The 15,554-nt window shown below is 41.7% G+C and overlaps 2 protein-coding genes across 2 annotated transcripts; one reads left to right on the top strand and one right to left on the bottom strand.

Moving 5' to 3' along the window:
- Positions 1 to 74: 74 nt before the first annotated feature.
- PCOAH_00027430 (Uncharacterized protein) lies at positions 75 to 2,450 on the bottom strand (the record flags this gene model as incomplete). Its single annotated transcript, XM_020059548.1, has 1 exon — positions 75 to 2,450. One exon carries the CDS (start codon positions 2,448 to 2,450, stop codon positions 75 to 77), a length of 2,376 nt encoding a protein of 791 aa, XP_019914705.1.
- A 5,269-nt stretch (positions 2,451 to 7,719) lies between these two features.
- Positions 7,720 to 14,829, top strand: PCOAH_00027420 (Uncharacterized protein; the record flags this gene model as incomplete). Its single annotated transcript, XM_020059547.1, has 1 exon — positions 7,720 to 14,829. The coding sequence occupies one exon, from the start codon at positions 7,720 to 7,722 to the stop codon at positions 14,827 to 14,829; it is 7,110 nt and encodes a 2,369-aa protein (XP_019914870.1).
- Positions 14,830 to 15,554: the final 725 nt, after the last annotated feature.

Here is a 15,554-nt window from a genome sequence, read left to right as displayed (position 1 = left end):
GGCCACGACGGCGTATACGACAGAATGGAAAGGCGTATTCCTTGCTATCCTTATGATACACCCGTGTTGGCGCGTCAATCCCGCAGATTTTCCAGCGCATTCTGCAGCTTCACCAAATGGTCATTATTATCACAAATCAAGGAGGATAACTCCAAAATTTGAGAATTTAGTAAAATTAATTCCTGCCCATACATGCGCATAACCTTATCTGACATTTTGGAAGCTTCCTCGACGTCTGCCTCATTGTACCCCTTGAGAGTATCCTTGGAAATATTCTGAAAAAGCGCACTGAGGGTTTTATCTTGGAGCGCTTTCCTATTTTCATTATTCACACTTGGCATTTTTAAAATAAAATTTATGGGTACAAATTTGGATAGTTCATTTGATAGCAAACTATGAGCTTGGCTAGCTACATTTTTCACCGTAAAATCAATTTTTTTTTGTGGATTTTTCTGAAGCAATTTTAGCTGTTCACATACTATTTTGCTATACACATTTCTTTCATTCCATATGGCTACACATCGGTAAAATTTGTTAACCATCTCTACGTTGACTTGTTCGTGTAGTACACACCTCAATACTGGGACGACAAAAATTTGTAACCCCCTTTCCGCGATGGAATAATATTTTATCAAATCGTTTTTTAAATTGTTTCTCAATTCTTGTATTAAATGATTATACACATAAAAAATGGCAATTTTCGAATTTACCGAAACAGACTTGTCTACGAAAACATCCGTCATGACCTGGAACAGCTGTTCCGGAGGATCTATGAAATGCTTAATATAACAGCAGACTCTCTCAATGTCTACTTGTAACGTATTTAACACCCGCAACGATTCGGCTATTTGACCTTTGGGAAATATATTTCCACTGGAAGTTATCATGTGGTCCTCATGCACTTCGTTCTTATACACATCCATGACGACGTGGTCGTCGCTTGATATGGACGACTCGACGTCCACGTCATCGGTGTTGTAATAATTAGCGTCGTTTCGGTAACGCCTACTGGTAATATCATCCTCCTCCTTACCCTTCTTCATCTGTTCTGCATTTCCTTGCGGGGAAAATGGAATATTCTGCATTCCACTACTGTTGCTGCTATTCCGCCTTCTGATCTCACCCTCCCCAACCGTTTTATAACCTTTACCACTGGTGACATTAAAATGGTTATCGTCATTAGCTAGGTAACTGTTTGACTGGTACCCCCTGTCCGTTTGCAATTCTTTGCTGTTACTTCCGTAGAGACATTTCTTCAAGTCGTCCAGTATCATGGCTGTCTTGCTGCTCTGGCTGCTTTTTTTCTGCTCCGGGGAAAGGCTACGTTGGTCGCTTACCCCGGCATCGACCTGGTCCTTAGTAGGCACATCGTCTTTGTCGCCTTCCCCGTCCGACTGCTTCACATTAAAAGGAATGTTCCTCAGAATGGACAACTGGTTCAACACGCTTTCGTTACAGTCTTTGCTTTTCGATGTGGTGTTCGTTTCGCTAGGGGGGTTCTCCCCCTCCGCTTTTGCAGGGGAGAAAAGTAAATTGTGCAGATTCCTATGGAGGTTGCTCAGCTCCTCATTTATGTTGGCCTTTCTGGAGTCCCCACGGGGGTTACTACTGTGGTCTCCGAAATTGGTGCCATATTTTTCATCGTAACTGTCAGCGTAGTTATCGTCTGGGCTGTCCTCAAACGCATGGTTGTTTTTGCGGGAACGCCGCATGGATCCATCTTTACTGTAGGGGTGGTTACTGCTGCCGTGCTTGTAGTTCCTGTTGTAGCTATCGTTGTACGGCCTGTGCTGGTCGTCGCGATTATCGTAATAGTCGTCTCGATCGCCGTGGTAATTGTCTCCATCCCCGTAGTGATCCCCCCTATGGTGGCCGTCTTCCGCATAGTACTCATCACTGTTGTAAAAATCACCTGCGTAGTCGAAATTGTCTTCATTAGGTGGGCCATTCTCCTGAATGTTGTCATTTACGTTGTGAGTGCCACTTTCGTACGCACTAAATTTAGACCCCCTTTCGCCATCATATCCTACGTAGTTATTGCGATAACGGGAATGATTATTTTTCCTACCACCTCGGACGTTCGCCTTTTGATTCATCGCCCCCTTTTTATATGGGGGTGCCATGTACTGGCTATTTACATGGCCCCACTGATCTAGCGTTTCATTTTTCACATCATAATTATTATTGCTTCTCTTAAAATTGGAAGAAGCGGATGTGTAAGTGGGCATTTCCGAACTGAACTCGTCGCCCTGCCGCATGTCCCTGTGCATGGGTTCATCACGCCGCATTTCATGGGGATACAACATGTTGTTAAACCGGCCCTCTCCTCCTCCCTCGTCATGTTTTCCATACCTCCTGCCTCTCCCCCTGCCGTAGCTGCCATCGTTCGGAAATTTCTCACTTCTTTTTTTCCCCTTATCATTGTTCCAATTTTTTTTCTCATATTTCATTTTATACGTCCAGCGCCTTTACCAGGAGAATGTATATGACAGTCAAGATGGGGGAGAGGGGTCCGTACAGGTGGCACATAAGGGGTGTCCTTCCAGATAGTGTAATTCACACTCATGCGTGGGCATGTCACGTGAGGATTCCCCTGCACAATATACACCCTCGCAATGTCCACCTTGGTAAAGTACACCCTCGTGAAGTTTATAACCAATTTTTACACACGAACGGCTTGCCCGGAAACAGCTTACACGTGAAGTACAAACATTCAGATCCTATGAGGCGAATGCTGAGTTACCCATCCTCGGCAATAAACCAAACCTTATATAAATTTTTTCCCTTTCACAAAAAAAAAAAATTAAATCATCATGTAGTGAAATAAACCCATGTCCGTTGGTTTTGCGTAAAACTAGTCATTCGCTAAAATGTTAAAAAAAAAAAAAAATGCGCTGCATATGATCATATAAGCTTAAACCCCATACGTTCTTTGTTATTTCCTGAGAGCGCCCCAAAAGATGTACATATAAAATAATATTATATGTATATATATAATGCTGCCATTAACCACATATTTGGAAAAAATATTTTCTTTTTTCTGGCACATGGTCGAGGTGAATGTTACGATTGCTTCTTATAAAATGAGCATTCGTATGTTCGCATGTTCGGATTCGTTACGTTTTTTTTTTTTTTTTCCTTATCCCTTTCGAAATGGGGGTTGCTCTTTCCCCTATCTACATTTTTTGCGTTAATGGCGGATTGCTTTGCGATTTGTTTCGATCCTTGTTGCGAGGTTCGATATGCTCTTCCCTTTTTTTGTTCGCGCGTCGCGTAAGCATTTTTACGCGTCATAGTTGGCATAAAAAATATGTAAATAAATATATATATATATGCAAATTATGCGCATGTGCGTATATTTCACAGGCGCAATTTTTGAACGTTATTTTTTGTATACACGCGTGCACGTTGTGTTGAAGTTTACGCCGACGTAACGCAGTGTTCGTGTTTTACAGGTTCGCCTATTTGCCTTCAAAATGTGCTTCCACAATTGCACAATTGCATAACTTACATAACGGCATAGTCTCGAGAGCGCACCTTCCACCATACCAAGCCTGATGTATATTACGATGCAGTTTACCCCACCTGGTGATGTAAAAAAACATTTACGTGTACATTTTGTGCATCTTCCCTAAGCGCTTAGCACATGTACATGAAAGTAAAAATTTTCACCACTGACCTACAAATGCCTACCTGTTTCATATGAAAAAACACGCGAACCAATCAAGAAGATTGACCTTGAAGGGGGCAGGCAAAACGCATAACGCGTCGTGGAAGGTATACTGTGAACTACCTGCAATGGTGAACGAACGAGGTGACAGAAAAAATGCACCGTGAAATTTTTCAGCAAAAAAAAATATGTAAGCCCTTAAAAATATATAATCGAGCTGTCGGAAGTATATAACAGAAAAAGCAAAGCGCATATCCATTTTTCGCGTTTATATTTTTTGCGCTGCTGTTTTATAAATAAAATATGTATATTTGCATGGGTAAAAGAAAAATATATCCATCCACATATACATATACGAGCGTATATTGCGAATATTTACGCTTTCTGTTGTGGATGTTTTTGTTCTTCCATTTTAACGTTTCCCATATTCTTTTTTTTTTTTATTGTTTTCAACCATTTTATACTTGTTCAATAGAGTAGAAAAAAAGCCTCTTCAGGAGACCCCCTACCTACCGTTTTTTCCTTTTCCCCTCTTTTTTCCAAAATTTAGCGAGTTTTTTTTTTTTTTTTAGTGAAGCACAACGGATGATTCAGTAACCCCCAAACACAGTCGCTGACACGATCTTGTGTCAGTTTACAAGGGGTGTGCTAAAATATCTATGCATGCTTATGCCTGTTTGTGCCTATTTATGCATGTTTATGCTTATTTATGCCTGTTTATGCCTGTTCATGGTTATTTATGACCATGCATAACCATTTATAACTATTATAAAACTTTTTATAGCTGCTATAACATGTCACATGAACACATTTCGCACGTATAGCTTGTAAGCATGCATGTGTACGTATACGCCTACAGGCAAACCGGCACACACCATGCATGGAGCTAAACACCTTTGCATGTGTGTTCACATATACGCGCTTACGTGTAAACCCGTCTATGTGACGCGTCCCCCGAGGTACGGCCCGCAGCGATAGCCCCCCAAAAAATACACATATATATATATATATATATATACATACATACATCCATACACGATTTTCATATTGGCGTCTTCCCTTTGCTTACGTACCATTTGCACAGTGATGCGACCCACCAATGTCCAGTTGCTAATTTTTTAGAACTCCCGTAACCGGGCACATGTGCACGAAGCGCCATTTTAACATATTAAGAAAGACGTGCTACGCTTTTGTGCGGCGTTGCCAACAGGGGATACATATTTCACCGTAGTAAGCATACATATTGGTGGACGTGTGCACGGTGGAATGGGAAAATTGTTAGATTAAGTTGGCTAAGCTTTTTCCGGCATACAAGAGCGAGGAAATTTTTATCTTGTTTTAAAAATTAATGGCCCTGTAACGAATAGTTGTCACCTTTTTTTTTTTTTTTTTTTTTAGTATATATCATTACATGGTGCATATTTTTATGTGTATACATTTTACCGCGTGAGAGGTTACCCCTCAGAAAGAAGGCACCGCATGGACGCTTCAATTTGAAGTCACATTCCGCACACAATCGATATGCTAAACGTGCATGCAATGCTAGCGGACGTTAAATGCAACTGTGAAACGAGTGAATGTGCAACACTGTATGTGTATGCACATATGGATGCATGCGTGCGTGTCTGTGTGTAGATAAGGATAACCTTTCACCCCTTTCCTTCGCGCACCATGAATTTTTTTTTTTAAAACGCTACCCCCTGTTTAGGTGCCCAAATGACCAGGCTATGTCAAACGCTACCACGTACTTACCTGTGTACTGTATAATATTTTATGTACATGCGCTTGTACCCGCTCAGCACCGCTAATCTTGCATGTGCATTTTTTTTTTTTTTTTATCTCCTATTTTCAACGCCTCTCTTTTCGGCGAATATTCTCCCCCCCCTTTTTTTGTTGTATTGATCTGACAAAAATAATGAGCATTTCCCCTTTTTGCTAGTCCGTGAGTTTCCCCCTTCACTTTTCCGTTGTAATGTTAAAGGGGAAAAATGTGCGCTTTTATCCATGCGAACAAGTGCTTTAAATGATTTCCGTGCTCATAAAAGTATGTCTAGGTCAATGCAACTTTATGTACGCACATATGATGCTCCCACCCGATTTTAAATAGGGGAGCTTGGAAACGATCGTTTGTGTGTGCATGGGTGCATAGGCGTGCATACATGTACCCTTCCCGTGTCCACTGCTCCTGATGAATGAGGGAATTTCACAAATTATTAAAAACTTTTTTTTTTTTTTTTTTGGAAAACCGAATGTCGCTGCATGCATACATATCAGTATTCCAAAAGGACATATAGCGAATTGATTACATTCATTTGTATGTCTCATATTTCGTCCCGTTCCGCCTTGTGTAACCTTTTGACACAATTCATGCGAACCACCAGGGGCGTACCAACCTTATATGCAGTACATGCTTATCCAACGTGAAAATTGTGTGAAGTGCTTAAGCATTAATTACTTATATCCCCCACCGTCCCCGTTTACACGGAAAATTGATGAATGATTAAATGTGCATACTTTTAAAAGAAGTATTCACCGTGAGACACGCGTGGGCGGGGGTGTGTATGCCAAGGTGCATGTGCACCTGTACGTACAGGGAAAAAATATACACTTACCGTTGCACTTACATTTAAATATATGCACATGTGTATTTTCACGCAGATATTCCAATGTGCCCCCTATGTGCATGCCTGATTACAGTAACTGCGTCACCCCCTTTGATTGTGCATTCACACTGGCAGCTTGAACATTTTAATAACCGTTCGTTGTTCTCAGGATTTATTCTAATTAGATCGGGAAAAAAGTTGCATCAAAGAATTGCGCCTATTACAATTGTCATTTTTACGTAACTTGATATACCACTTGTTGTGTTTTGTCCCAGTGGCTGCACCACACTGCATTGTTTTTTTCTTTTTTTTTTTTTTACTTCCTTTTTGTATGCACAGTGAGAGGGAGTCGTAGAAAAGACTGACAAACCATTCACTGCATGCCTGTGCATGAACGTATGCGCCTATGTGCCTTCATGCCGAGGTACGTATGCATCGTTTGCCTTTTAACTTTGGCTTGACTGACACACATCCTCCACACAACTAAAGAAGAAAAAAAAATAATAATAATAAAATAAAATAAAAAATCCTGAGCATATGTATGCCTAAGTTGGAAGGATTTTTTTTTTTTTTTTTTTTTTTTTTCTTTTTAGCACTGAAGAGAGGATAACACGTAAAAATATGCGTGCATGTATATGATCAATTATATGTTTTCACATTTTGCATTCACCCATTGAACCCTACGTGTCGACTCGACCTGTTTACATTGATTAGCATTTCTGCATGCTCCTACATACACTCACACACGCGAATAAAATAATGTTCATCGGCCTTTAAAAGAAAGGATCTTTTATTTTGAACCCAAAGGTCCGGCAGCCGAAGTGATTGGAGCTGCATTTCTCTGCATGAATATATATATAAGCTAATTACATCAATCTTTTTTCCTACCGCGTGTAATACATTGAACTGGAAAATTGTTTTATTTGTCAAGAGCGAGAGATAGAAAAAACACTGAAAAAGAAGAACAAAAAGAATAAAACATACACCGAATTACATTCATTTTACACGCAAAACGGATAAGATTCATTTCGCTTTTTTTTTTTTTTTTTTGTACCTGTAACACTCGGTCATTGATACTTTTTTTTTTTTGTATTAATTTTAAAATATGTCATGAGAATTTTTTTTAACTTTTGGCTTGCAAAAATATATGCGTATGTGCTTGTAGGTATGCATACATGTGTTGTTCGCGTTCACGTTGACGTGCGTGAGAACATACCACAAGCAGCAAACATATGTTTGCACTTGCACATGTGAGTGTCACTGCATATATACACACCTACGCTAAAACGCACAAGGAGATCGCGCCTACACGCGCAAACCCCTCTGACGAACCCATCCACCCAAACGTACACAACGGCACACCATACCAACACTACTACAACGTTGCTAAAAGGATACTAAGAAGCCACCACATACCGCTTAATAACTCCCCCCTCGAACGATAAAATGCCAATAAAAAAAGGGAGAGGAGGTGCCTCCACGAAACCGAAGAAGAAAAACAAGTTAAAGAACATTATCGACGATGACTACAGCTCGGAACTGAGCCTAACGGCAGTCGGGGAACCCGACTACAATGAAGTGTTTGAAGTCGAAAAAATCGTCATGGCCAGGTACAAATTAAACGTAAAGAGAAAAAAAAATAGAAAGGAAGAAAGTCTTGACAATTTTGAATTTTTCATAAAATGGAAAAATTACGATAGTGATGATAATACGTGGGAGCCTTTCGAAAATTTAAGCTCAACATTGAAAGGTCAGGCGAGGAAGGCAGCACTGAAGTTGACGGAAGAGTTGGAAATTCCAAATGGGAATGGAGGCACTCCACTTTCCAACATGGATAATTCTGCTGGCGTCTCCACAGGGATGGTAGGAAGCCCACACATCCATTCCAATGCATTAAACGGAATGAATAGTAATGTTTCAATGAGCGTCATGAGCGGGATCGGTGTGAACAATTTAAGAAAAAAGAAAAAGGGAATGATGGAAAAGAATCGAACAGGACTGAATGATGAAGAAGAGGAACAAGAGGGACGTCTACGGGGACCAAAACTTTTATCAAACGAAATCAGTTCTGCAAATTTTCATTCCAATAATTTCTTCCCAAGAAATATGATGAACGGTCATGAAGAAGACGACGATTTCATAAAAAATGACAGCCTCTTTAAAAATATGAGCGGGAACATAAATCTAAGCAACCCCCTAAATGAGCATTACGAGAAAAACGACGCAACATTTAGTCATCGAAAAAAATTGGGAAACATAAAAAGCATCCTCTGTATAGGCAACCGAATTAACAGTATGGGAATTTCAAATAAAAATGAAAAAATAGCTAGCCATACGAAAAATAAAATAATGGAACGCCTTGACAATAATTATTACGTGAGACAAAAAAATAAATTTAATGCTATTTTGCAGAATAATAAAAACCTGTTGGACCATTTTATCAACAGCAGAAGTCGGGAGATGAGTAATGAAACGGGAAAAAGTGCCAGGAGTAACGACTTAAACATTTTTGACCATTTGGAAAGTACGTATGACCAGTACAAGGGAAGCATGCACAACTATCCGTCTCTCTCCCACGGCCATAGTCTCAGTCGCAATGGAAATAGGAGCCACGGTCATCTCCATGGGCAGCTGTTCAGCCAAATGAACAGTCAAATGGCTAGTCAAATGTCCAACCAAATGACCAGCCAAATGCACAACCACAACCTGCCCCCTACACGCGCATACGACGATCCAAATAACCTCCCAACGGAGAGTTATAAGAAGCAGAATGGAATAAGCGTTTCGAAAAATGTGGCCAATGATGATACGTATCTGTTCTGGAAAGTCAGGGACAAGAGAAAGTATGAGGCCCTCAACCAGGGTTACAGCAACAACTTCGCAGGTGCAAACGGCAGAATGGGCAACGGGGATGTTCCCCTTGGGTTCGAAAGCAATGGATTGAAGAAATTGAATCGGAGCAGTAACAATGGAAGCAGTACGCACGGCAGTAGTAACCATGCAGGAAGCAATAACGGCAGTATAAACCATAGCAGTAGCAACCATAGTAATATGAACCACATAGCAACCAACCACGATGCAAGTAACAATGACGCCACGAACAACATCACCAATGGCAGCAACAACAGCAATATTAATGGAGGCGTGAACGGCAACCTGGTTGACCACACAGATACCGTGGACCAAACGTATGAGGATGAATTTTTACCAAAAATAAGATGCAATTCGACGAGCTCATCTGAACGAATCTACATGACGGAAGAAGTATTTGGTGAGTTTGGGGAGAAGGCCACTTTTGAAATACGCAAAGAAAAGGTGGACGTAGACGAACAAGAACCATTCATCAGTAACAAGACGAAAAATGGTTATCCCAAAATTGTTGTATCATCCGATGGAAGGAATGTTGGAAAGGACACATTCTACATGGACGATATTTATGGGATCAAAAACAACCAGCAGTACATCATAGTGAAGAAAGAACTGATGGATGACGAAAGCATGAGCACGAAGGAGAAGGAAAAATTTGTCTCGTCCCATTTGAGTAGTGCCAAAGGGTTAGAGAGCGAAAAGGCTAACAACAGCAGTCGTAGCAGCAGCAACTGCCTGAACAATAATAGCGCCATCGGTGCAGGTGCACCCCACTACACCAGTACCACCACCAACAGCAACACGAATTATATAAAAAAGAAGAAGATGAAGAAGAAGATAAAAATCGACCACCGGGAGAAGTACCTCAACCACGTCACTAGCAGTAGCGTGAGCGGAAACAACTGCTTGAACAAACTGAACGTCGGAGAGAACAACATCAACAACACGAACAACACCTGCTTCAACAACACCTGCTTCAACAACAACAGCAATAGCAACAACAATAATAATAACACCTGCATTATAAACCACAACAGCACGAACTACATCACCATCAACAACCACAACAAGAAACCGTTCTACAAGAATAAGTCTCCATCCAAATTGTCGTCGGGAAATATTTTTAAAAAAAAAGTGAGTACCTTTAAGAAGAGCTTGAAAAAGTTTTCCAAAAACGGGATCAGCACACATGTGCACGCCTTAAATATACACGGGCTGAACGGAACGCATGGAATGAGTGAAAAGAAGGCTAGCTATCGAGACCATGAACGCAGATCCAATTCGAGAGAAATTGTTTACAGGAAAAAGTATGGAACGGAAGACATGCACCTCTACAGGGATGAGATAATGAACTTTAATGATCATGGGGAGAAGAAGGCAAAGAGTTTCTTCATGCAAGAGAATGGTGATGCTCATCCGAGTATCGAATACATGGACGTGGTAGACATGAGCAAGGGGGAAACCGTTAGCACTGGTGGAAATGTGGATGGAAGCAGCGTCCGAAGCGCAAGTAACAGCATTGGTGGGCTGAACATTTCAAACGCGTGCAACTACCAGGGAAGGTCCTCCAACAGAGCAGAGGAACACACATTCGAAGGGTGCGATCCTTATCTCTCCAGCGGACTGCACAACGTGAACTCCCTCTACGAAATGTACCTGAATGAGCGAAGCGACCGAATGGCCAGCATACCGGAGGAAAGCAAAGGGGAAGCAAACAAGTGCCACTATGAAGAGGAAGAGGACAAAAAGGAAGAACAAGGGTATCCAAAGGGTAAGGTAAACTTTCTTCCCGAGAAGGAAAACACGATGGATAGCATGACCAAAAACAGCGTCATCAATTTTATGCAAGACGACGTAAGCAAGGAATCCAAAAACAGCGAAAGGGGAAATGCCATTCCGAGGCACATATTTAACAGCGTAGAAAATTACACCTCCGACGAGATCCTTAATACGAATAACACCCAATATGAGGAGAATGAAAATGAATGTCCCGACAAGGGAAGTTACCCAAGGGAAGAAAATTTTGTTGAAATGAATAACTACGAAAGAAGTATGGATGATAAACTGAAGGATTGTGCCGGTAGCCAAGTGTCCAGTAATGCCAACTCGGGAAGTAGGAAAAGTCAGCAAAAGAGTCACCCTCATCTGTATGGCCTGACGGAAGAGAAATATGCCCTGAACCAGTTTACCCCGGAAGATATAAAATACCCTGATCTGGTAAACAACGATCAGAAGGGCAATGATGCGATTAGCTTTGCTGAATATGTGAATGGCTTATCTGTGGGAAAGCGCGCCATGATGATGACGCACAGGAAAAGTGGCAAAAGCGATGTGAAGAGTAAGGCCAGCATAAAAGAGGACGGACACAACGCAGTCAACTACGACGATGAGGAAGAAATACTGGAATATGTCAAGAACGTGTTCAACAAAAGCAGATCGTGCACTAGTGGAAGCCCAAGTGTTAACGGCAGTATACGTGACAAAAAGGATAATTTAAGTGGATACGCCAGGAATATTGCTCAAAAGGAACAAATGGAAAACTCACTCTCTTTTAAAAAAATGAGGCACACCGATTCGGATGCCCCCAATAAGGGAAGAGGTGAAGAAGGAAAGAAGAAAAGAAAGAAACGCATTAGCACTTCGGTCGATGCCGGTGACCATATGAGGCTCAAACTGCAGGAAAGCAAAGGCAACGTGTTGTTTTCACGCAACGAGGGAGTGATGAATAATCGTAAGGGAAAGTACTGTTCCAGTGACACCTCACACAGGGTGAAAGGAGCGAAGAAAGAGGGCCACTATAAGAAGGCGCACCATAGGACGGATCATCGCTCAGTGGGTCCAGCGGACAGCGCCTTTGGAAGTGCTATTGGTAACGCTATGGGTAGCTTTTCCGGAATGGGTTGCCAAGACGCCGACATGATAATAAACTTAAAGGACGTGCTGAGTACAGAAAATGAAAAGTGCGATTACTACATTAACTTTTTTGAAAACGTTTTGAGCGCGCTGAAGGAAAAGAGGTCATGTCAAGCGGACGAGGGAGATTTGTTAAACGAACTGAAGCTGAAGTTAGCTTCCCCGAGAAATGTGGAAATTATGATGAAGTCCCGAAATTCTTCGCACAAAGATTTGCAGCATCTATTTAAGGATAAGCAGGTCACCATGTGTAATCATGTCAGAATGAATAGTACGTTCCCCCACGAGATGGGAAATTTTCCCAAGTACCCAAAGAAGGTCCTTTTTGAAAAGGTAACCCAGGATAATGACAACCCGAAGCAGGTGCTACTCAACAACATTTTCTACAGCTACAACAGGGGTAACTTCTCTAGTGAGAATTGCGCCCCATTTAAGGGTACCAATGATTTGCGTGCGGAGGAGATGAACCACCCAAATGTTCATCATTTCCACGTTGGGAAGAACCCGAACCCTGTGAGAAAAACACATGGAGAGAAAAAAGGCGTGACATCCCACGTGAGCAAAAAAAGCGAGAAAAAGAAAAAGAAAAAACAAGTGTATGATGAGGATATTGCATGGAATGTAAACCCAAGCAGCAAAACGGGTGCACAAAAAATGAATCACGCGAAGAAACCCAAATTGTCGCCACAAAATATGCCCAACCAAAGCAGCAACAGGAATAGTGCAGAGTATGTTGAACCGAATGTGAAGTACGCAAAGTTAGACGCGCTGAACATCCCCCTTGTGAAAATGAATTACATGGAGAGATACCTGGAGTATAGCGAATCCATCAACAAGCTAGCGCTGAACAATATAGACGCACTCATAAAAAATATGAACATAATAAATTTCTATAACGGAAAAAATAAAAACAGCATAAATTTTATTAAGGGAAATTTCCAAGTACACCTGTTAGAATCTTACACGAATATTTTCCTCTACTTTGATATTTTTAGCGATTTCAGAAATTATAATTTTATTTATAAAAATTGTGAATTTATAAATATTCTGCTGGATTATGTGTGCGATACAAAAACAGAGAGCAGAAATTTCAGCTCAGATAATTCGCTCAACGAACTGGCAAAAAATATTATGCTCTTTGATGAAATTTTTAAATTAAATAACAAATTAAATGAATTTTTTAAGGATATTTTTTTGTCCATAAATGTGAAGCCAAATTTGTTCATTTTTCCGTCTCCGGATTATTTTGAGCGATTTTACCTGCACTTGGGTGAGAAGAAGGAAGTTGCTGCGGAGCAGGCCAGCCAGGAGGAGAGAACCTTGGAGGAAGAACGAGACAATGAAGAGGCTCACCATGATATGCACACCGAGGAAAGCCACACGCAGGGAAACACCAACAGTAGTTACCCTTGGGAGGACTCAGCAGCGAACGGCCTACCACAGGAAGATGCTACCGAAGAAGTTACAGAAGTAGTAACCGAAGAGGTCACCGAAGAGGTCAGTCATGAAGTGAGCAATGAAGTGAGGAACGACACTGACATGTACCCCGAAGGAGCCAGTACCCCTCTGCTGGAAGAAAGCAACGCACAGCGGGGAATACATATCAGGCAAATGGAGGAAAAAGAACTATTTTCCCGCTTATTGCGTTTGTCCAGAGGGACTGATGGATCAATAATCCAGTGGGAAAATAAAAATGACAATGAAGTAGAAGGCGATCCCCATGAGGATGATAAGGAACACGCACCAAGTGGTGAAACGTATGGAAGCCATATCGGAAGGAAGGCTAGAACAGATGCTACAGTGCAGAATGATGACCCATTAGTTGAAAAAGAACCAAATGATATATCAGATGTGCTGCTTCCCCATGTTGTTACAACAGACAATGGATCCAACCTATTTGCTGATGACACCAATACTGGTGAGTTTAATTCGCCAAGCAGCATACAAAGAATGAATAATTGTATGTACTTCGATTCGAACAGTCAGTTGGAATACATCCCCATGAGCTCTATCGACCAAGTGGATGGTTCCTCCGTGCAGCAAAATAATCTCAGTCGGGATGACACTTCGAAAAAGGTTACAGAAGATCCGGTTAACAAGGACACACTTTTAGAATCCATTTGCGATACGCAAAATGGAAACCATATCCGGATGAACAAATCTAGTGGAGTACGTGCACTACGTGGTAGTAAAGGAGAAAAGGAATCCTCGCAAAGTGATGCCCCCAATGAGCAGACCGATGGTGATATTATTTCTAATAAGGATGAGGGGGATGAAGAAAAGGATAGTATTGTTGTCCCCACGGAGGTAGGCGAAAATGATCCAATTGGTGAGACCGTCGAAAAATCAGGGAACAAACAATTGAATAAGCGAAACTGTAGCAACAGCAGTACTGCCACAGCGATCAGCGCCACTGTGAGCGTCAAATGTAGTGCGAAAAATGTGCGCAAAGGTAACACGGACGCTAACCCCTGCCGTAGGAATGGAACAAACAAAGGCGATTATAAGGTTAGGAATAATAAGAACGCTGGGCGAAGGGTCTTTAAGGGGAATGCACCCCCCAGCTTGGGTAATAAGAGCCTCTGGAATGACGACTCGAACAGCCCCCAGGGAAGCGGCAGCGATAATGATAAGCAGGATGAAAACGGTGACATCAACAAGGACAACGCCAACGACAGCGGCAACAACGAGGACCTGTTCAAACAGGATGACAATATCCTGGATGAAGATGACAGTCAGAGCGACATCCCCCTGATTTCTCTTCTCAAGGCGTGATCCTTTACTGCATTTATTCAAACAAAACGGGTAAAAGGAGGGGGATACGCCGCACCGTGTGAAAAGAAAAAGGTAACAAAGATGCAAACAGTACCTCACTCCTGACACGTACATACCAGTCAGCAAGATAATAACATTCCAGTTGTCGTGACGCAGTGCCTGTAAGTGGCAACATTTGCTAATAGGTGTGTGCATACCCGTTATTGCATTTTAGCGATTGTAAGCAGAATCGGCTGTGAGGCTTTCCCACGTTGTGCACGCAAAATGGGTGATAGAGAGTATATTTGCAAGACGCGACCACTTTGTGCAGTCCCAAAAGGAACGTGCAAGAATGCAGGTTGGTAAAAAGTGGTTTTCCCCCCCAGTGTGACATATCGCCAAACGGATTAACATTTAATTATCATAACGCTTTTTATGCGTTCATATTTTCCACCCCAGTACAAGAAGCCATTCCATTTAGCTTCCTTTTTCTTGTCGTTTTGTCTGCACATAATTATTTGGGAGGGGCATCCGTGTCAATTTCGTTAAGGCAACAAACACATATTAAGAGAATAAACCAAAGGGAGGCATCTCATATGCATGCACGGACGCACACATGTGTGTATGTGTTCATTCCTACTGAGACCTTTGGACCTCTCTGTGAACGCGCACCCAGAAGGACGTTCACTGTTGGCCCCATTTATTATCCGCATATTCCCAACCGAAGACAGGCCGACATTTTTCTT

The sequence above is a fragment of the Plasmodium coatneyi genome, chromosome 9 (genome assembly GCF_001680005.1).
Source record: "Plasmodium coatneyi strain Hackeri chromosome 9, complete sequence".
In the NCBI taxonomy this organism is placed as follows: Eukaryota; Apicomplexa; class Aconoidasida; order Haemosporida; family Plasmodiidae; genus Plasmodium; species Plasmodium coatneyi.
The sequence above is the reverse complement of the archived record's forward strand: the minus strand, read 5'-3'. Positions and strand labels throughout refer to the sequence as shown.